Source organism: Mytilus edulis, chromosome 10 (genome assembly GCF_963676685.1).
Source record: "Mytilus edulis chromosome 10, xbMytEdul2.2, whole genome shotgun sequence".
NCBI classification, from domain to species: domain Eukaryota; kingdom Metazoa; phylum Mollusca; class Bivalvia; order Mytilida; family Mytilidae; genus Mytilus; species Mytilus edulis.
In genome coordinates, this window is record NC_092353.1 from 31,008,109 (window position 1) to 31,032,665 (window position 24,557).

Below are 24,557 nucleotides of genomic sequence, written 5' to 3' on the forward strand. Positions count from 1 at the left end.
ACCATTAGGTGGTATTAAAAAAACCTCGTAAAACCATAGCTAGACTTCAAGAGATGACCCTAGTGTTAGCTGTAGTTTTTAGAGTGAATATCAACTGAATAAGGTTTTTGAAGATTTGATGGATAAATCTGTTGTAGAGTTGTCACTCTGAAAAAAATGGAATATGATTTTGTTTGGTTCAATCATTAATATAAGCATGATAAGTGAAATGATGAAACTTATAATTCGATTTTTCATCAATTCCGTTCAATTTTGTCAAAATGGGCAAAGAAACATTGCTGATGAATTATTCACTTGCAAGTGAATAACTCGACCTCATTGAATCCAAATTTATGTGACCTTTAATTTAACCTAATAGCTTACGATAGATTACTCCTGATTAATCGTGGTCACCCCATTAAAGGAAAAGAATGTCAACATTGAAAGTGAAACAAAGGTGAACAAATTCTTTGACTGATTCGATCTACAAAAAAAAATCATTCTTACCGTATACAGGTAAAAATACAATTAATTATTTAAACTATGTCCTATAACATAAAATCAAACGAATCTAGAAAAATCCAATTGCACCAGGTCGCTATGTATTTATATCTATGTTTATGTTCATATCAGGTTATATTACAATCAGCAGTCTCCAGAGGTCATCTCGAAAGTTAATTAGATGGCGTCTAGACTTAAACACACACGAAATTCTGATATATATTATCGAATACATGCAGTGTTAACTGTTTATTCCAGAGTTATTGTCCCCTTACATTTCTACAGATATTACAAATCTGGAAGATGAATGTCTATAATCCTTTTGTATACAACATGTACAATTAAAAAACAAGCACACATTTATGTAGTTTATTTTATTAAAAATACTCCAGATCAATCAACTGTTCTTTTTCAAACATGACCCAAATATATATGTATAACAAACTAGTGTCATGACATGTATCTTGATCACATTTATTTTCTACAAGTAATAGAACAAGATAGAGAAAATTTTGAACTATACAGAGCACTTAAAATTTCTACTATATGGAAGAAACATGTCAGATTGAAATTTTCATATTCAATTATCTGGCTTAACCATCTTTTCTAATCATAAATTATGATGTACCTATATCACATAGCTATAGAGTACAGTTTAAATTAGACATCAGTATCAGACCTCATAGATTTTCCATGGACACAAGTACTGTAGATTCATTGTTATTTATTGGATACCAATTTTTGTGGGTTTCGTGGGTGGAGATGAACCCCAAATTCAAATGTTCAATGAATTACAAAATTTTTCTTGTATTCAGAGATTGGCAAAACCATGAAATATAAACCAACGAAGATGTAAGTTTTCCTCTATCCACAAAAATAAATGAATCCACGGTTATATCCAACTACTTAAGAAACCTATTCTATACTCTGTTGTAGTTTAATTGCACAGATAATGTTTTGAGAACACATTTTCATTATCATCTATTAATTAACAAATAATTTACAAATATCACATTTAAATACCACATACCAAAATTTTCCTACCAAAATAAAATTTTGGGAGTCTAAGCAATGCAATCTAACATCCGTGTCCCACTAAATGATGATTTCTTACAAAAGCTTATTACATGTACATTAAAGTTTATAACACACACCAGAGTTGTTAAATTGTGTTACTGAATACTGGTAGTTTGATTTACCGGTAGACACACTTAATTGTATAAAGCTAAAAAGAGCATTATAAAAGTTTGGCACAAGAACGTATACATAAAAGTAGCATTATCTGTTGAAAAATGTCATAAAATAAAAGACAAAAATTAATATACAGACATACCAAAGCAAAAGATCAAAAACAAAAACAATTCAGCTTATTTTCTTGCAACTTGTCAAGTCAGTAATATTTCATGAATGTAACCAAACAACTCCATAAAATATGTTAAATGAACTGAGATTCATACTATTTTTTATAAAACAAGCAAATAGAAAAAATGTTTATGATACTATGATACGTACAAAAATAATTTTCAAAGGTTTTTTTTCTAACTACCATTAGTTAAAACCTGAATAATAATAGATTATATCAACACACAATAAAAAGCTGACAATCAGAAAAACTTTGGATTTAAAGAAGAAGTCAATCTCCTTTATTGTAATAATGATATGACATGGAACATTGTCATCTAATTAACAAACAAAAAAAATAAAGTCATGTGACTGCTGCTTTAGACCCACACACAGTTGAAATAATATTGATTGATGTTGAAAATATGAAAAGCCATTAGTTTCACTGTTTGTGCAAATAAATTGTACTTGAATCTTTGAATAAATGTAATTTTTGTTTATTGTTTATTGTGTTAAGCCAAATACTTCCCATAACTTAGTATAAAGTAGTAGTTATTTAGATGATAGTTCAGCTGTGTTTTTAAATCAGTGTTTTAACTTGTATCCTATGAACAATGTATTAAATAAATTTCTTTTCCTTCAAAAGAACAAAACATCTAACAAATAAAAAAATAATTATAAACATATCAAAGGCTCATCACATTTGAAAAATACATATAAAAAATAGTGATGTATATAATGATATGCTTGAACAATCACAAAAATACAAGGACGGATTCTTGGAACTTACATACAAACAAACAGAGATACTTTTAAATAACACACAAGTCTGCACAAACAATATTTCATTTCATGATTTATTCATTTTTATGTTTAGTCCGTGGTTTCTCTTCTTCTTTAAATAAATAAAATTACATTAAAAAAAAGGTTCTTAAAAACAAGGTTGAAAAATAAAGAGACGTTTCTCTAGCACAATCAAGAATTTTTTAAGCCACCTGATTCTACTGTGTTCATAAGAAAAAAAAAATTCAATGAAATCTGAAAATAATTGTTCCAGTTTCTTTACCGTTCCCAAATTACAAAAACATTTCTTGTATGAACAGTTTAACGCATTATAATTCAAAGTCCAACATAATTAAGCATTATATTAAAAACTGTATAAGCATGATGGCATCTTGATTGGTGTCATGACAAATAGTTTCTCGTTGGGAAATTTCATGTTGGATATGTCTCACCTTAATTGCTGCCATTTAGTTGTTTGTAATAAAATTGCCATTTATCATAATAATTTAAGTTATGATATCATGCATAACAATTTCCTTAACAGTAACAAAAGTACAGTGAAACCAGATCAAACTGAAACCTGAGTAATCTGAACTTTCTTCAGATTGAAATCACTTAAAACAAAACAACTAGAGGCTCTAAAGAGCCTGTGTTGCTGACCTTGGTCTATGTGAATTAAACAAAGGACACAGATGGATTCGCTCTAAAGAGCCTGTGTTGCTCACCTTGGTCTATGTGAATTAAACAAAGGACACAGATGGATTCATGACAAAATTGTGTTTTGGTGATGGTGATGTGTTTGCAGATCTTACATCTATAATGAACTTGGCCCAGTAGTTTCAGTGGAAAATGTTAGTGAAAATTGTTAAAAATTGACTATAAAGGGCAATAACTCCTTAGGGGGTCAATTGACCATTTGGTCATGTTGACTTATTTTTAGGTCTTACTTTGCTGTACATTATTGCTGTTTACAGTTTATCTCTATCTATAATAATATTCAAGATAATAACCAAAAACAGCAAAATTTCCTTAAAATTACCAATTCAGGGGCAGCAACCCAACAACGGGTTGTCCGATTCATCTGAAAATTTCAGGGCAGATAGATCTTGACCTGATAAACAATTTTACCCTGTCAGATTTGCTCTAAATGCTTTGATTTTTGAATTATAAGCCAATAACTGCATTTTAACCCTATGTTCTATTTTTAGCCATGGCGGCCATCTTGGTTGGATGGCCAGGTCACTGGACACATTTTTTTTATCTAGATACCCCAATGATGATTGTGGCCAAGTTTGGTTAAATTTGGCTTAGTAGTTTCAGAGGAGAAGATTTTTATAAAAGTTAACGATGACGGACGACGATGACAGACTACGCCGGACACCAAGTGATGAGAAAAGCTCAATTGGCCCTTTGGGCCACGTGAGATAAAAATAAATTCTTCTGGTTATTCAATCTACTTGTAACATAAAATTCTAAACACTCAAAAGTAAGATTCCATTTTTACATGTTTTACTCTGTATCATATATCTCATAACATTTGAAAAATACTGGAGAGTGGCACAAGTTATAGCACTGTCTTTGAAAACTCTTTTTAATAAATTATTCAAACAAATAACATAACTTCATATATATCAAGAACTTTTGCTTAAATCTTCAAGTGTCATTTCTCATAAACAACTTAGAAATCAACTCTATGTATGACTCAATAACTCTTTAAGGCACCACTTAGCATATTGTTTTTTCCAAATATCTTTTATAACTTGAAATGACAGAAAATCATCAAAACAATTATAAAACTGTTTTATATATAAGGTGGTTCTTACCTGTAACAAAAGATGCCATTTTGGTATTATTTTTCCAGAGTCATAATTTTTCAAACAGGAAAATCAATTTAGGAAGGATTCTAAATATTCTGAATCCAAATAGTGATATTATGCTATCGAATTCATTGGTCATCTTTATTTATAAAATCCCTCAAAAATTGGTATTCCACATATTAATATGAACCCACAGTATTTTAAATACATACCGTAAACATTTCATGTATATATATATTTGATATGTAATCCAAGCTACAAGCTTTGGTCCATCAGGTCTATGTAGTTTTTCATATATCCTTCAGGTCAAACAATCTCTTATAAATTTGACACAAAATTAACATTAACATAGCTTAAGAAATCACACATTTACATTCATGACAATTTCTTATAGATCAAAAACATATTGGGCTGTATCAGTAATGATTTGTCTCTTGATCTCTCAAATCATTGCCATTCATTAACTCTACATTCATACCATCTCTCTCTCACATTCAAAATATTCCATAATACAAACATCAGCTAGGCTTTATCCATCAAATCTAATAAATCATCATTGTCATTAGAGGATCCTTCATTTACTGCTAATTCTCCCATAATTCTACTTAATTCGTCATTCTTTTGTTTCTGAAATGTAAAAAAATATTGCATTAAATATGAACCAACTAAAAGTTTGGATCTAGCAAAAATGTCAAAATCTACAGTGAATAAGGACCATAATTACCTTTACCAGAAAAGAATTGAAAAAATCATTTTACAACTTTTCATCTCATCTATATATTCCTAAGAACCAATATTAGTTTTATGGCTTAATTTTAACTATGAAGTTGACAAAATTTCCTCCTAGATTTAAGAAAAGGACATAGTTAGTGATTTGACAGTGAACTTGGAAGTTGATGTCAAATGCTGAAAATGATACATGGAATAGTACTTCTTATACAAAAGAAACTGTTGACACAGAAATATGACTTGCCTGTGAGCAGAAAATTTAAAAAAGACAATCTGATTATCCGATATACAGCAACATCGCTAATTAACTCAAAGTTACTGGACCATGACATAGAAGGCAAATCGTCAAAATGATCGTCAAATTGTTGTAAAACTGAGATATATTGATAGTAATGCAATTTTATAAAATATAGCATTGTCTACAATAAGTTGGTACTATCAAACTAGCTTAAGGTAAAAACATAACATTGGAAACTGATAATTTAATGTAAGTCACTGGACTATGTCTTATGACTTTGCAGAAAATATCATAAATCTATCAAAAGAAAGTTCCTATCAAATTGGCTGATGCAGAAAAAATAACATTGAAAATTGTCTATTGAAAGTTGCTGGACCATGACCTAGGGAACAGGACATCGAAAAAGTCATCAAACTGTAATGATATTAATGCAATTTTCATACATGGTATTTATGAATTAAATGTGCATGAAGTATAATATTTCAAAAGATTTTTTTCCCATTAGTCAACAGTTTACAAATGCAAAAGTCAGACTAGTTATTTAAGCAGATACATGCTTATATATCATGCTCTGTGATAAGAGGAACAAGAATATGAAATAAATAAAAATCAAACAGAAAAAAACTTCATCAAAACAAATTCTGTATACACAGATATTGTGAAAGTGCAACACATCTATATCATTGAGTGTAAGAACAACTATTTACCACATCTTTAGTAACTTGTGACTTCAGAGATGATTAGTTAAAGCAAAAATAAAAGTCTTTAAATATATGAAAGCAAGTCAAAATATCCCACAAAACCTTTTCTACTAAAAATATAATTGTTTATCAAAACCTAGTAAATTTGTGCAAAAAACTTATGATATGTGATGATATTAGACATTTAAGCATTCCTTATTGCAAAAAAATGCATAACCAAGTAATTTCTGGCTTGATATTTGAGCTTTGATTTCTATGCATTTATATTTCATTGTGGATTAAAGTGGAGTTCCAAGATAAACTTCCAACAATTGGTGAGAAACTTAAAAGTTTGTCACTAAGATTATGTTTAGTTACTCAATTTTGAAAATGATTAAAGCCAAGCTTGACCCCTATTACAGTTGTGTATACTTGAATGATATATGAGATCATGACAAATTACTTAGACAACACAACAACCACAGCCCTATTCCATCAAATGAGCCTGTGAGGTATACTGTAAATAATATCCCTATTATACTGAACACTCTATTTCTGATTAATACCTTGGAAGCATCTATTTTGACAACTTTAGATTCAGCTAATTCTATAGGCTTCATTAAGGCTGCTTCAGCTTGTCTGGAAATAAATAATACAAATATTTTAAAACTTTCAAATATGATAAAATTTACCATAAAATTTATGGAAAATTTGGACAAACTCTTTCCACAGTTTCTAAAACTATATATGTTTTTTTCACATTTGTCTTTATATATACACTTTTGGCTTTGAGACAAGGGTTTTTTAAATTGTTGGCAAATCTGCCAACATCTACTTTTCCGATTTGCAGAATAAAAATAAATTGACATTTCATGCTTTTTTTACTCCCGCTGACCCTACCAAATACATTATCCCTGAAAGATTTATAAAAATATTCTTTTTTATAAAATGAAATGCATTAAACACTAACAGAATTGATAACAATGTTGTGTTGTTTCAAAAATAATCTGTATGTCTACGCATCTAACAATAGACAAATCGATAACTGACCTTGAAATTTTGTGCAAATAATTTTTTGGTGCGAAACCTGTGTTTAAAACCCATTACAACAGGTTCATTTCTCTTTTTAGTCATAGTTCCGTAAAGTGTATCATTTCGTAGATTAAATGGAACTTTCTAATGTGGAAGTCAGCAAGTTAAAGAGATATTCACAAACAATTTCAAATTTTCTTGTTTCATAGATAATAAAAAAAATAATCGTCCATTTGGATATCAAAAATGAGAATGCATTACAAATGATGAATCAGTTATCCTCATCCTTGCTCTTATTCCTAAATGCTTGGTAGTTAAGAACCAAATACCAATTTTAAATTCTTAGGTTGACTCAGTCAAAAATTGAATCAATGATCTTCACATATCCAAGTAAGCAATGTCGCAAAACTACTGAGTAAGGTCAAAGGAAGAAGATGTTTGTTCTGATCAAGTATCAACACACTTATTTCAATGTAACACTAGACTTTTATGTATAATTGTATACAGACTTTGGGAAAACCATGAAATAAAATATCCACAAAAATGCAAATTTTCCTCAATCCACAAAAATTGGTACCCATGAAAAATAAATGAATCCACAGTACACATTATGATATAACATTGTCTAAATTTCATTTCAGTCAGTTCAATTTAAATCTTACTCTTCTTCTTTGTCATTTTTAAATAAATTCAATCTGATCTCTGATTTAGTACTAGCTGTTTTACTTCCTATAAGTTGTGATAATAAATATAATTGTGCTTTGGCTAAAGGATCAGGTGTACTGGATTCCTACAAAAAAATAAAGTTAAATTATTACTGGATTATATATATATATTTTTAAATGTAAAGCTATTCTATACAGAAAACAAATAAATGGGGAACAGATGATGTCCCACTTGCATATAATAATATAAAGGGACATAACTCAAGAACTGTAAAAATAACACTACCCAAATTTGTACTTGATCTGAGTTCTGTGGTAATAAGCATTGGGTATATGTATCAACATTTAGTTGAGGCAAACTTTAGTTAGAGAATGGAAACTAAAATTTCAGCAATATTTCCATTTGTAGAGGGGCATAACGGTAAAAGTGACGAAACAAAAAATCATACTTGATATGTGTTTTGTGGTAATAAGCATTGTGTATATGTTTCATAATATTTTGTTTTGAGGCAAACTAAAGTTAAAGAATGGAAACGAAAAATTCAGCAATTTTTCCATTTATAAAGGGGCATAAGCCACATAACTCTAGAACAGTAAAAGTGATGCCACCAAAATAGAAAGTTTTGTGGTAATAAACATTGTGTATCAGTTTCATAATTTGGTTGAGGCAAACTAAAGTAATAGAATCGATAGGAAAAAATTAGCAATTTAGCTATGTCAGTTGTAATTTCTAACACTACTCACTATATCTGAACTTGTGGTTGTTCTTGTTGACCCTGTCGTTTCTACTGTTCGTGATACAGAATACCTAAATAATTAAATATAGCGCGGTTAAAAACAAAATACCAATTGTTTGTTTCTTTGCTACTTTTTTTTTAACTTCATTAAATAATTATTATATAATCTGAAATCAGTTTTTTTCCTTACATTGCTTCTGACATGGATTGTATTTTAAATGTTATCCGCTTGTTCAACCTTGTTGGCTTTTTCATTCCTTAATTCAAGTAATCAAATATTCAGTATAAAATGATTGGTTTTCAACATAGAGAGATCATATATATACTATTAGTACAAAGAAGATCATACAACATGTTTCAACAGTTATAACAATTTTCAACATTGTAAATTTTAACTCAGCAAACAAAAATTTTAATACAACAAATTAAACTCAATATGTGGCCAACATTAGAATATTGTTTGTTTCCCCAAACCTGGTTACCTTTTGTATACATTTCTTAACAATTCTGACAGCAATTCCAATGGAATCAAATTAATATATACTGCTTTAACAATAAAATGTTGGCAAAACTGATGTCATCAAGCATTTGGCTTCTATTCTGTGCAGTATACAGGGATAAAGCTTCCATTAAAGGGACATTCTTTGCTCAATATACAATGGAGGAAAAAATGTACAAAATAAAACAGATTTTTTTTCCAGATGTGTAAGAATTGGAGAAACAAACTATATGCTTTGTTATGTTGACTTATAAAATGAACTGAAATAATCATAAAATAAATAATAAAACCAGAAATCAGGTATCTTTTCTGAAACACTTACTCACTAAAATCAAAAGCACCTCTCATCCTTGAATATATTAATTATATTTAATAAATGGAGATTTCTGTTGTAAACATTTCAAGCACATTTGCTTGAATTAACATAAACTTCATATTGAGATTTACTGTTTTTACCTAAAAAAAGTTGTGCATGAAACAGAAGAACTCTTTCCTTGCCCATTATAACTATATATCGTATAGATGAACACTTTTTCAATTTTAATTCTTGCAGTTAAATTTTTTTTGCTCAAGTAGACTATAGTGTTTCATTGTTTCTTTGGCAAAACAAATGAATAGCATGTCATACATTATACTTGAAGCTTTGTAGTATATTTTAATCGAACTTACATGACAACTTTAACTTACATATTTGTTCCTAATTTTGTAACTCTACTGCCTTTCATGTCAAACGACCCTTCACCTTGTGACCCTGTATATGATCCTCCAGGGGTGAACTGTATTGTTTTAATTTCATTACCATTTTCATTATAATAACTGAAAAAGAACAAATTAAGCAAGTTTAAAACTGTGAACTCAGGACACCTTTTTTTTTTAATTTTATATGTTAGTTTAATTCATTATAATTCCACGTTTAAGAATCTAAGCTATTCCGGGAAATATTTTAAAAATTGTACACCAAAATGGTAGGATTGGCTCAAATGTGATAAGCAATGAAAATTCAACTAATGACGTAAAATTATTTTCATTTTGGTGTACCAACAATGAGATTACTCTTAGTCCTTTAGATTCTGAAAAGGCAAATTGAAGGGATTTCTAATATATCATAATGAATCCATAGTAAAAACTGATGTATTTGAATTTATTGTCTGTCCCTATTCCTATATCACCCTGCTCTGTCGCTCCGCAATTCTCGTATCAAGGATTCAAAACCAGACCAGGCATTATCAGTGACGTCACAATGTGAGAGGAGAAGTTATCAGCGCATCACAAAGCGAGAGGAGACGTTATGAAGCTTACTTTCGTCAAGTGTAAAACTGACTTAGGAAGAGGGAAAAGACCAGTAATAGAACGATAAACAGATAAATGGGTATTCTTTGTATAGATATCGTAAAATATCAGCCGCTCGACATAATGTGCAACTTTTTAGCTTGTTCGCTGCGCTCACTCACCAAAAAGTTTCACATTGTGGCTCGCGGCTGATATTTTATGATATCAATGCGTTGAAAACCTGATAATCTATACTGATCACTCTTTTATTTACAATGTTCTGAGATAAGAATTCGACTTTTGACCTTCCAAATCAATTTTGCTCCTTTACAATTCTTAGCATACTAATAGTTAAGCAGCTTACCACACAAATCATGCAAATGGTGATACAAGCATGAAACTTTGTAAGAACATGCCATTAGGTGTATGTAATCATATTAGGGGGGTAGCCACGAAAAAAAATCATCCGATCATGGCGGCCATCTTGGATTTTCGAAATGACGTCTTCACAGGGAACAGACATCATATGTATGGCCCGTTTTGCTTGTATTGTATCCAAAATGTTACAAAATGAAGTAAATCATTGTTATATAAGATAAAGTATCACTTTCGGTCAAATACCGGTCGATAACCCACTCCTGGTTTTATGAATATCCCGAATATGACTGTTTTACAACCCAAATAATGTCAGTCGTTATATTCCACAAATCTACGAATAATCTTCGATTGCTACATTAGGTTCAATAGGTTATGGACCGATAGAGGGAGTAATTTTATTCTAGTTAACCTTTTTGAGAGTGTGTGTTCTCATTGTTATAAGACGTGTCGCGGTACTTGTCTATCCCAAATTCATGTATTTGGTTTTGATGTTATATTTCAGTTATTCGCATAGGATTTTGTCTAATGCTTAGTTCGTTTCTCTGTGTGTGTTTTACATTTTAATGTTGTGTTGTTGTTCTCCTCTTATATTTAATGCGTTTTCCTCAGTTTTAGTTTGTTACCCCGATTTTGTTTTTTTGTCCATGGATTTATGAGTTTTGAACAGCGGTATACTACTGTTGCCTTTATCTATCCACCGTTCATAATTTTAGTTACGAAGTTTTATTTGCAATTCTGATCGGATATTGATTTGAAGGAATTCTATCCCTATTACTAACACATGCAGTTTATAATAATACTGTTGTTAATACATCAATTAATGAATTAAATGCCCTCCCTATCCCTCTTAATATTTTGCGATTAAACTACGGAGAGGGTATTGAAAGTACAAAGAAAAAAGAAAATGCCAAGTACCATAATTTGTGTAGGATAAAGTTCAATAATACTAAACTTGAGAGAGGCCAGAAATGCAATATGTCACCGATACCATCCGGAAGTTATAGTGATGGTACGTCTCTTCAACTTTTTAGGCGTACTCCTCGTTCTATTAAAGATCAACAACAAAATCCAGTTGAAAATGTGCATAAAAGTTTCATTTGTGATAAAGAGTGACCTTTATCTGTCTTAAGAGAGGCAATGACAATGAAACTAAACGAACGACTAGTGGATTGTGCAACAGCTCTTCGGGATAAACCACTGTTGGCAAAGCTGAGTAGTGGTGATGTTATAGCACAAGAGATGAAGTATCATCCGTCTTGTCTCGCAGCTGTATCCATATAACAAAGAGAGATCAAAGAGACAAACAGAGATCGAAAGCAATTGCACACAGGAGGAAACAAAATGAAAGAAACTGCATTAGCTGAGCTGGTCACATACATTTTTTGAAACTCAAAGAAACTCTGAAGAGTATGTTGTGTTTCGATTAGCAGACCTGGCAAACCTGTGCGAGGAAAGATTGGCACAACTTGGTTCTTCTTCTGCACAGGTACATTCTACTCGACTGAAGGACAAGCTATTGCAAAAGATGCCAGGATTGGAAGCACACATAAAGGGCAGAGGTGTACTTTTGATGTTTGAAAAAGATATAGGACCAGCTATAGAGTTTGCCTGTGATTATAATGACACCATGGACTGTTACGCTTTGCAAAAACCAGGAAATGACACCTTATAGATACATTATTTCAACATGGGTTATGTATCTCTTACGATCGGGTACGGGAATTTCAACTCAACTAGGTGAAGCTGTTGTTGAACGTTATTTAAATGAAGGTGTGGTATGCCCGCCTTTCTTAAAGGGCAGCTGTTTACCACAGCTGCAGTCGACAACATAGATCACAACCCAAGCTCAACAACATCAAAATCATCTTTTCATGAGACCGGAATCTCTATTTTTCAACATCCAATTAAAGATAATATCGGTGTTAGAAGGGATGAGTTAATATTACCTACACATAAACCAAAATCTAAAAAGGTATCTGAACTCCCTGCTGCTTATATGAATATAAAACCTGCATATCTTACAACCAAACCAGAACCTCTCATGCTGCCTGCCTATATTACTAATATATTTAACCACAATTATCTATTCATGAGTTTGCAAAATGAGTATGAGTGGTTAAATACGGTGAGGTTAACAAGTGAAGATATAACGTCCGAAAATATTTCATGGTCATCATTTCATTCTTCAGAGACGCGGACCAACTGTTGAAATGAGTCTTATACTGCTTAATGCCATTATTTCAAGAACAGGCTCACTCAGTTGCTACCATAAAACATTCGATGGATAAGCTCAGGGATGTTGTGTCGTTTCTTAATCCTGGTCAAACTCCAGTGATTACAGCAGACCAACCGCTATTTGTTTTGGCAAAGCAAATTCAATGGAAATGGCCAAATGAATACGATGAAAACAAATTCGTTGTTACGTTCGGTGGATTACATATTGAGATGCCATGACGGGAAATATTTAATGATGTAACCGAGGTTTTTGAACGATTAAGTAAGAAACCTGTATTGGTCAGTGACGCTGATATGGAGTTGATAGAGGCATTTGTTGTGGTTATGTACGACAGAACTACAACAACATTTGACATCAACGAATCCAGACTTGAACTATTTGCACGCAAGCAAAGACAGTATGACACCATTCGACCCACTAGAGCTGCACTGCTTGATCATACCAAACTAGCTACATACCGAGGTGGCCATGTATGGGGACAGGCAGTCACACATGATCAACATCTACCTAGTCCTGGTGATTGGGAATGGGTTAAGGAGAACGCAGATGGAATGTGGATTTCTAATTGGAAACAATTAGCAGCAATTGCTGCATCTTGCCAGGAGTTACACAAATATGGCTGCAAGAAAACTTGTTCTGGTAATTGTAAGTGTTACAAAGCTGGCTTGACCTGTACAACATTGTGTTCATGTAGCTGTTAAAACGGAATACATTGGAAAATATTGTAGATTATTACACTAATCATTCCTCCAGCATGTCTAACATAATTACCGATATATCAAACGGAAATTTTGATCGTATATCTATACCACTATTATTTCACTCGAGTGTACGAACTTTTTCGACCCAAACCGGAAGTGATGATTTTTTTTTACAATTGTTGTCTGTTTGACATATTTTCATATCATTTTATTGTATTTCAAATAGTTTTCATGACCTATATAGCGTTGAAAATGGTAAGAACAGTTTTTCAATCTCCACGATCGAGCAAAATGATGTCAATTTTGAATTCAAGATGGCCGCCGTGAAAAAAATCGAAAACATGTTGGCTACCCCTCTAATATGATAAAGTACTTCCTAATGAACGTCTATGCCAAATCCCTTACTTGTATCACCATTTGCATGATTTTGTCAAATTTCGGTACTAAGCCGCCCCACTATAATGACATTTCACAGTCAATTGATGAGTAGTTATACCTCCATTTGATGTGGATATTAAGACTGGCCTCAACCAATTTGTTTATGGTAATAATGTGTTCCATAGTTAATATTATTTCAATGCATAATTCGAATAATCAAATAACTATACTAGCATGATTTTATTTGGGTTTTTTTTTTGCAAAAAAAGTTGTCCTGTTTTGGTTTTATTAGTATTATATTTTGAAATTTGATCAGACTTAGGAAAACGGCATAATTGTACAAACCGTATGAGACCAGGATTTTCTGTTCCATGAGGTAAACTTCCTGCAGTCGGTAAAACAAATCTACCATTACTATTTTGTACTTTGTCTTTAAGAAATATTGATACCTAAAATAAAAATAATCATTTTCACCATCATGTTCCTACTGCATGGTAATGACTAATGTGGTGTTATGGAAAGACTTGTCTATGTGACAAACTCCAGAGTAAAAATGATTGTATGTAAGTCGAGAAATTACTACCCATCCACTTCTCCCTAGAAAACAAACAAAAAATAACTAAAAAGCTGTTATTATTTTCAGATGCAAATTTGAATACTAGTCTATATCTTCCTTATGAAACCTGAATGCTAGTAAATTGACTATTTTTCCTATATTCGCTAACTTATTTTTTATCATTGTTTGGGAGTAGAAAAGTGTATTGCAGATTATGCCAAAATAAAGGGGAATTCCAGCACAGTGCTCCAGTAGAGTTCACAACTGTCAATTGAGACTTTATTTACATATAAACATTGAAAAAGGTCAATCTTTTAAAATTATTCTATTCCTTGCTGTCAAATTTTCTTGAAATGTTCAACATTCTTATTCCTTTAGAAACCTAGTGCTGAAACAAATTTATATATTTAGCAGAGATCCTATCACAGATAATGTAGAATTGTAGTAACAGAGTTGAGCCAGCCAAGAGGAGAACAGTTTAGTCATTTTTAGACATGGATTGAGTTATATTTCTATATGGATTGGAGATGAGCAAACTTGAATACTATAATTCACCTCCTACAAGCAACCTTGTCAATATGGTCTCTGTATCTTTGCATATATTCATGTATATCTGCCACAAAAGCTAGAATTACACTTCAACAGGTTTTTTATGCATCATTTTTTAAAATATAACTTTAGTTTCCTTTAAGATTCATCATCTTTTGTGTTATCCACCGTCCAATTATTTTGCACCGAATGAATATTATACTTTATTCTTTAAAAAATCATGTGCTATATCACAGACAAAAATCAATGGAAATTTGAATTTGATATACTTTCTGAATAGATTTAAAATAGATCAATACATTTCCTTTAAATATTTAAATCTATCAAATGGAAATAAATCCTATAATCCTATCTGAACATATATACAGAAGTACTTTAAGTGGCACAGATTTAAGGCCATTAAGATAAGCATTTTATCTAATTTGGTAGTATGTGATATTTTCATTTGTCAATTTTAAAATTCTATTACATACAAGTCAAGTTTGAATTTTCAATTACGAAACAATTGATAATTCATTAAGTGTCCTTCAAGTTTTTATTCATTAAGTAATTAACCTAGTATGAAGAAAGTTTCTCTCAAACCTCCACAATCATTTACATGTTATAAAACGTGTGGTTCATCCTTTGGTTCTGTTTATAAAAAAAAATAATTTTAAAACTAACTACCAACAAGGACTGCGTTTGAAGAATATTTGTGTGTTATACAAAACATTGAATTGATCCAATATGTAACAAAACATTTGTTTATTACCATGAACACAATACAAGGATTCATGTAGTTAGCCTTGGAACTAGAGATAACATTCAACCATGGTGTCATGTACCAATATGTATTCATAATTGGGATACATTCAGTGAAAATTCTAGCCAAATGATGTTAACTGTAATTTTTGGTGCATGAAAATAAAATGTACATAGTCTTTGAGACAATAAAAACTAGAGGCTCTAAAGAGCCTGTATCGCTCACCTTGGTCTATGTGCATATTTAACAAATTACACAGATGGATTCATGACAAAATTATGTTTTGGTGATGGTGATGTGTTTGTAGATCTTACTTTACTGAACATTCTTGCTACTTATAATTTCCTCTATCTATAATAAACTTTGCCCTTTTGTTACAGAGGAAAATATTTTGTAAAAACATAAAAATGGCAAAATTTCATTAAAATTGGGGGGCAGCAAACCAACAATCAGTTGTCCAATTCATCTGAAAATTTCAGGGCAGATAGATATTGACTTGATCAACAATTTAACCGTTCTAAATGCTTTGGTTTCAGAGTTATAAGCCAAAATCTACATTTTACCCCTATGTTCTATTTTCAGCCATGGCGGCCATCTTGGTTGGTTGGCTGGGTCATCGCACAAATTTTTAAAACTAAATACCCTAATAATGATTGTGGCTAAGTTTGATTAAATTTGGCCCAGTAGTTTCAGAGGAGAAGATTTTTGTAGAAGATTACAAAAATTTACGAAAAATTGGTAAAAAATGACTATAAAAGGCAATAACTCCTTAAGGGGTCAACTGACCATTTTGGTCATGTTGACTTATTTTTAGATCTTATTTTGCTGAACATTATTGCTGATGACAGATTATCTCTATCTATAATAATATTTAAGATAATAACAAAAAACAGCAAAATTTCCTTAAAATTACCAATTCAGGGGCAGCAACCCAACAACAGGTTGTCTGATTCATCTGAAAATTTCAGGTCAAATAGATCTTGACTTGATAAACAATTTTACCCCTCGTCAGATTTGCTCTAAATGCTTTGTTTTCAGAGTTATAAGCCAAAATGTACATTTTACCCCTATGTTCTATTTTTAGCCATGGCGGCCATCTTGGTTGGTTGGCCGGATCACCCGACACATTTATTAAACTAGATACCCCAATGATGATTGTGGCCAAGTTCGGTTAAATTTGGCCCAGTAGTTTCAGAGGAGAAGATTTTTGTAAAAGTTAACGACGACGGACGACGACGGACGGCAAGTGATGAGAAAAGCTCACTTGGCCCTTCGGCAAATCACGTTAATTTCCGCCTCACAGTAAAGAGCATTCCTACCCTCCAATATCCTCTCTGAAATTAATAGTAAGACAGAGGACCTTTTTTTAATATTGCATTACTTTTAATAATATAAATTCGTAAGGGTTCCGCGGAACCCAGTGTCTCGTCTACTTTTGCTGTTAATTACAGGCTCAACAAATGTGAAAAAAATCAATAAAAATATTCCTCTGGATACTAGCTTTTGATCATAAATAAGCTTCTGTCTAAGTTTGGTACAAATCCAAATAAAACAGTATACCCCCCTTTTTTAAAGCGGGGGTATAAATAGTATAAGAAAGTTATTAAAATTTTAAAAACTTTAACCAGAGTGAAAGTGTTGTTTCCTGGCAGAAAAACTAAGTCCATTTAAAAGTAAAATACGGAAATAATGGATTTGGTTTTTTTTACAAAATTTACTTCTGTATACTATCTTATGATCTGTCCAAGTTTGGTATAAACCCAGGATAGTTTAAGAAAGTTATTAAAATTTTAAAAACTTTAACCACAGAGTGAATGTTATGTTTCCCAGCAGAAAAACTAAGTCCACTTATAAGTAAAATACAGAAAAAATGGAATTTTATTTTTACAAAATTTACTTCTGGATACTATCTTATGATCATAAACAAGCTTCTGTCCAAGTTTGGTAGAAATCAAGCATAGTTTAAGAAGTTTTTAAAATTTCAAAAACTTTAACCACAGAGTGAATATTTGTGGACGCCGCCCCCGCTGCCGCCAACGGAATGTAGGATCGCTTAGCCTCACTTTTTCGACTAAAGTTGAAGGCTCGACAAAAATAGTACATATATAATAAATTACTATAATTGTTTACAGTTTGAATAATACTGAATTATAGATTTGTCAATACCAATATGAATTATCAATTTAGGCTTTCATAGTAGACTAAATTCAATTTCTGAAAATCTGACAGCAGAAGAATTAAAATTTGATTATATTCAGATAATTTTTATGTGAAATTTTGGCAATTACTGATACGAATATGAACAGCTAACACTGAAAATAAAATACATTTACAAGGTTGGAATAAAATAGTTTTGTATCTGAAAGACTGGGAAGAAGTTTCTATATAAAGTTATACAGAGAGTCATCATTCAGTTAGTGCAATAAAAGGCTTAAAATCACTTATTAATGTTGCAGAAATCAAAAAAAATATCTTTGATTGTATCTTCTGGACCAACAGTCTGCAGCTTTTGTCAGATCTTTAAATAGATATTACTTAATAGTAACATAAGTACACCTTATTGTTGTGAGACTGTGGACTAGTGTGCCATCTTGTTTTGAAATTTATAACTTGCGTTTTAACAACAGTATGGATCGAGTCATGAAATAATGTGCTGAGTTTGAAACTTGTTTCTTAATCAAATGGAAGTTATTCTTTTCTATTGTGTCATTTTGAAATTTATATTATCTCTACAATGAATCAATAGACTTTCATGTTTCCTGGATCAAAGAAGAATTGACAAGTCAGGTGATAGTAATATTGGTGATGTACTTTCCTGTATGAAATCAATGTCTGATATTAATAACATCATTTCATCAGTTTCCTGTAAAACAACACCTATGAAATTAATAATCGTTGAAACAAAGTTTCTCCTTCAATTATTATTGACACTGATTAGGCATAAAAATAACTCTAGCAATCGTGACTAGTGGGTTGAGACCTTGAGATAGCATTTTAATCTTCATTTTGTGTGAAAGCATCAAATTTAATCCCAGAAACCAATACTAAAAGAAATAACAATAAAACTATATATACATTGGATCTGTGAAGACTTCAAGTATTGAGTTTTGCAAATTTCTTGGTTGAACTAATAGCAATGATTTTTCAATGACTCATACCTGTCTAAATAACAAACCATGAATGAAAAATCCTATTTAAAGATCAGTCTTTTACCTTTTTATTGGAAGGGCATCCATGAATAAAAGAAATTTGTCATCGTGTAAAATTGAGCAGAACAACAGTTATTATTTTATTATATACAAGTGTGTATATTATTGCATAGCAATATAATATTTCCCACAGAAAGTAACCAAAATGTAAGCGTGCAATAAATTACAATATTGCACTAGTGCAATAAATCTTCAAAATTCATGACGTCATCAACGACAAAATCTTAGTTTAAACCAATCTTTAATTTCTAATATTATATTGCTATACAATAAAAGGGTTATTGCATGAATATTGGGGAATATTGTCCCTTGTACACCATATATTGCACTCGCAAGCTGGTGCAATATAAAATTCTACTTGGGACAATATTCTCCAATATTCATGCAATAACCCTATATTACCAATGGCTTTTTGACATTTCTTTTCATGCATAAGTGCAAATAAGGAATACATGCCTGGAAAATATAAATCAAATGGAAAAATTCCCAGCTATAGTATATAAGAAAAAATCTATGCATGGTAATTATTTCAATACTAGCTGCGGAACTGTAGCTCTTAGGTTCTTATGATATTTTTTGTCTCTTTGGTCCCCAAATAGTCAAAAATAAATAAAAGTACCTAAGAGCTACAGTTCCGCAGCTATTTCAATACCAGATCTTAATTCTTTTTTTAACGGTAACATCTTAACTTTGAACTGATTGTTCAACATTTGAATCACATAGTTAAATGAGAGTGGAATACATATATATGGCCATATAATTAGGAAAAAGTGAGATATATACGGTAGGCCATATATAATGAGACAAAATTGCTTGTTTCATTAATAGAGAGAAGGACATGGAGCAATGGAAGGAATAGAAAAGACAAGTATAGTTATTAAAAATATTTTATATCACAGGTAAAAAAGTAAAGACCTGATTGTATGAAAAGTATATGTAGAGGTCCTAAACAACTGTATTTATATAAATATTGGAAAATATAAAGCTCAAAGCTCATCTCATTTCTAAAAATTTAAGGACACCGAAGTACTCAGTTCATTTACATTCTATAAATCTTTAAACCCCAGTTCCTTTCCTCAGTAAATATATGGACCCTTCCCAATCCAGTCTTTTCTATAAATTGATGCAACTCCTACAGTTCCATTCTAATATCTTTCTATGGAACCCATGTATCATAAATTTGCAATCCATTCTATTCTTCAATAAATCCATATTCCTAACCATTCTCCTTATACATTTACTAAATACAACTTCAAGTATATATACACAAACTTTCCTATACTACATCAATATCTTAGAGGTAATGCACCAAAGACCTTTTAACAACAATTTAATGTAAACAAGCAACTTAGTCACAATTGGGAGGGTTTTTGAAATGTATATAATATATAAAAAAAATAATATCATAAATTGTAACAATTGAGATATAGATTCATTCATAATTAATATGACACATCCAAGTACCTGTTCTATTCCATCAGAGTTCAACTTAAGAAGGAAATATATTTTTATCACCATGTATAGTTAAGTGATTTTAAATACATCTAAATAATTTATCAAGTCTGGAGAAGTTCTTTTTTTAATCACCATGTAAAGTTAAAGTGATTTTAATTACATCTAAATGATTTATCAAGTCTGGAGAAAGGTATTTTTGTCACCATCTACAGTTAAATTGATTTTAAATACATCTAAATAAATAATCAAGTCTGGAGAAAGTTTTTTTATCACCATGTAAAGTTAAAGTAATTATAAATACATCTAAATGATTTATCATGTCTGGAGATAGGCATTCTTAACAAACTGGTTGAATATAAATAAAACAAGTGAAACTGCGAGCTACTGCTCACTGATGATACCCCCGCCGCAGTTGGATAATTTTAATAGTGTAAAATCATACAAGTGTTCGGTAAACAGGAAGTTGTCGAGTGATGAATCTGGAAATGCATCACACGGTATAGCTGACTTATATAAACCCTGAAACCAAATTTCAGAAATCCTTGTATTGTAGTTCCTGAGAAATATGTGAAGAAAATTTTCAACTTGGCTTTCATGTGTAAAATCATACAAGTGTTCGGTAAACAGGAAATTGTCGAGTGATGAATCTGAAAACGCATCACACAGTATAGCAGACTTATATAAACCCTGAAACTAAATTTCAGAAATCCTTGTACTGTAGTTCCTGAGAAAAATGTGACGAAAAATATTCATGGGATGGACGGACTGACGGACGGATGGATGGACGGACAGAGGTAAAACAGTACACCCCCCCTTTTTCAAAGCGGGGGTATAAAAAAAGCTACTGCATATCTTGTTTTGAAAACTGATTTTTAGAAAAAGTTAAACACCATGTAACCCAAAAAAGTTCCTCTGTCAGTCAAAATGTTATAAAATTGAAAAGGTTTGACAGAATTATTGATATCTGATTAATTTGAAAATTTAGACAATATCTAAAAGTTATCTGCAAAAAAATAAATCAAATTCATTTATCAGATAAACGCAGAAAAAAATTAAAACCAAGAAGTTATACATAAATGTTGACTGCCAAAAACTTAGTTCAACAATTTTACTTAATACCAGTTTTAAAACTTTCCAACAACCTGCTTCACCTAAGCAATGTTTCATTTCAACATGTATAACTATTTTTTTAAATAGTCTGTAAAGATTTGAATAAAATAGAAATAATGCTTCGATGAGTGCAGCTGGACAAACCGCAGAGGTCCAACCCTGAACAGTTGGGACACAATATTAGCACTTGATACAGGTCTGAATTAGGATTGTAATTAAAATTTGGATTTCTTTTACTTATATCAAAGTTAATGTCCGGAAACCAACTGTCTTCGGACAACGACAAGTTACCAATACATTATACGAAAAAAAATTGTGGTCATATAAAAATTGAATTACACATGAAAGATTTCTGCTGTGACAATTTTCCTATTCTGTATGGGTTTCCTAATTGTTGAAGGTCTTTTCATATGGTATTTATGGATAGTTGTCTTATTGACAATCATACTAAATTTATTTGCTTTTATCTGACAATAAAATCATTCCAACAAAAGAAATTTAATAGCATTTTATACAAATCATCTTAACAATTCAGCATTGATTTTCAATTGTAGACAGTAAACAAATTTAAATTGAAGACAAGTGTACCTTTGGGAAAAATCAATCATTACCATTATAATAGCTACAATTGTCCATTTGTACACATCATCAATTTAAGATGTACTCTTTTCAAACATTATTTTTTTTTAGTTGTTTTTTTGCTAAGGAATTGTTAATTGTTTTCTTGTCCAATGTGTTATCTCGATATTGAATCAATCCGGTAAATTTCTGGAATATTACCTGAATTTCAATGATTTAATGATCAATTCAAGGTAGAATTCTGCTATACAAATATTATCAGAAATCCAAAGTAGCACATCTCTAGGGACATTTAATCATAGAAAATATTTCAAACAACGTAATTATTGAATTATTAATTAATTTGTGAGCATGAATGGGAGACTGTTGAATAACAACATTAGTCAAATGACACTGATCATAACTTAGTAAAGAAACTATCAGCAAAAATGTAGAGTAATTAGTTAAAAGTACTTTAATACTGTAGATTCATTATTATTCGTTGGATACCAATTTTCGTGGGTTTCCTTGGTACAAGTGATCAACGAATTAAAATGTTCAAGGAATTACAAATTTTCTATAGGCTGTGTATGCGTAGAATGGCAAAAATCACAAAATAAAAATATAAACGAACATGCAAGTTTCCCTCAATCCACGAAATTTGATACCCACGAAAATAAATGAATCCACAGAACACTGTAATCAAGATAAAGTACTTACACGTATATGCATATCTTGGAAAAAATTAAGTAATGTCTGCCTAATCAATTGATATTCTCCCATAGTTAATGATGCAAAACTCTGAAATATAGAGGACACAATGTAACACACAGTTAAAAAAGACTGCTTTGTATATTTCGGAGTTTAAGTATGATGTCCATTATCACTGAATTAGTTTACATTTTTGTTTAGGGGCCAACTGAAGCATGCATGAAGGTGCTGTAGTTTCTCGCTACATTGAAGACCCATTGGTGGCCTTCTTCTGTTGTCTGCTCTTTGGTCCGGTTGTCTCTTTGACACATTCCCCATTTCCATTCTCAATTTTATGTTTTTCATTCATTTTTTTAACATAATTCTGGCCATTAGTTTTCATGTTTGAATTGTTTTACATTTGTCATTTCATGGCCTTTTATAGCTGACTATGAGGTATGAGTTTTGCTCATTGTTGAAGGCCATAAGATGACCTCTTGTGGAATGTTGTCTCATTTGCAATCCTACCACCCCTTCTTGTCTTTATATTTAAACATTTTAAATAACACAGAATTATTAACAAGAGTGCACACACTGAAATGTCTCGCCTTCTTTATATTATGTTGATAGTCCTAAGTATAAAGCTTGATTACAACTGTCACATAAACTTAACATTAACCAAGATAGCTAAACAAAGACCAATGAACCATGAAAATGAGGTCAATGTCAGATTAACCATGCCAGGCAGACATGTACAGCTAACAAAGCTTCCATACAACAAATATAGTTGACCTATTACTTATAGTTTAAGAAAATAGACCAAAACACAAAAACTTAACACTGTGCAATGAACCGTGCAATTGAGGTCATGGTCAAATAAAACCTGGGGGACTGACATATAGATCATAATATATTTCCATACACCAAATATAGTTGACCTTTGGCATATAATATTAGATAAAAAGACCAAAACTTAAAAACTTAACTTTGACCACTGAACCATGAAAATGAGGTCAAGGTCAGATGACATCTGTCCACTAGACATGTACACCTTACAACCATTCGATACAACAAATATAGTACACCTATTGCATAAAGTATGAGAAAAACAGACCAAAACACAAAAACTTAACTAATGTATAATCACTGAACCATGAAAATGAGGTCAAGGTCAGATGACACCTGCCAGTTGGACATATACACCTTCCAGTCCTTCCATACACCAAATATACTAGCCCTATTACTTATAGTATCTGAGATATGGACTTGACCACCAAAACTCAACCTTGTTCACTGATCCATGAAATGAGGTCGAGGTCAAGTGAAAACTGTCTGACGGGCATGAGGACCTTGCAAGGTACGCACATACCAAATATAGTTATCCTATTACTTATAATAAGAGAGAATTCAACATTACAAAAATTTTGGTCACTGAACCATGAAAAGGAGGTCAAGGTTATTGGACATGTGACTGACGGAAACTTCGTAACATGAGGCATTTATATACAAAGTATGAAGCATCCAGGTCTTTCACCTTCTAAAATATAAACCTTTTAAGAAGTTAGCTAACGCCGCCGCCGGATCACTATCCCTATGTCGAGCTTTCTGCAACAAAAGTTGCAGGCTCGACAAAAATGGCCAACATACCAAACTATAAGCTTAATTATTGATGAAGAAAGATTCATTTTTAGATGTTCTTATTCATATTTTTATTATTCATATTGC

At 31.4% G+C, this 24,557-nt stretch overlaps 1 protein-coding gene across 3 annotated transcripts in view; it reads right to left on the reverse strand.

The window, feature by feature from the left end:
- Nucleotides 1-839: 839 nt before the first annotated feature.
- LOC139490881 (protein OSCP1-like) overlaps nucleotides 840-24,557 on the reverse strand; it is a 29,818-nt gene continuing 6,100 nt past the window's right edge. Inside the window, exons 4-11 of one of the 3 annotated variants that reach the window (XR_011656430.1) lie at nucleotides 22,863-22,943; nucleotides 14,309-14,412; nucleotides 9,689-9,817; nucleotides 8,510-8,573; nucleotides 7,763-7,890; nucleotides 6,635-6,707; nucleotides 3,330-5,048; nucleotides 840-3,264 (exon numbers count right to left, since the gene is read on the reverse strand). Coding sequence is in view for 2 of the 3 variants with exons in the window: in XM_071278001.1 (XP_071134102.1) it covers nucleotides 4,944-5,048; nucleotides 6,635-6,707; nucleotides 7,763-7,890; nucleotides 8,510-8,573; nucleotides 9,324-9,350; nucleotides 9,689-9,817; nucleotides 14,309-14,412; nucleotides 22,863-22,943 (711 nt within the window). In the remaining variant the exon portion in view is untranslated. Of the gene's footprint in view, nucleotides 5,049-6,634; nucleotides 6,708-7,762; nucleotides 7,891-8,509; nucleotides 8,574-9,323; nucleotides 9,351-9,688; nucleotides 9,818-14,308; nucleotides 14,413-22,862; nucleotides 22,944-24,557 lie in introns of all 3 variants that reach the window. The other 2 variants (XM_071278001.1, XM_071278002.1) reach the window with 2 other exon arrangements.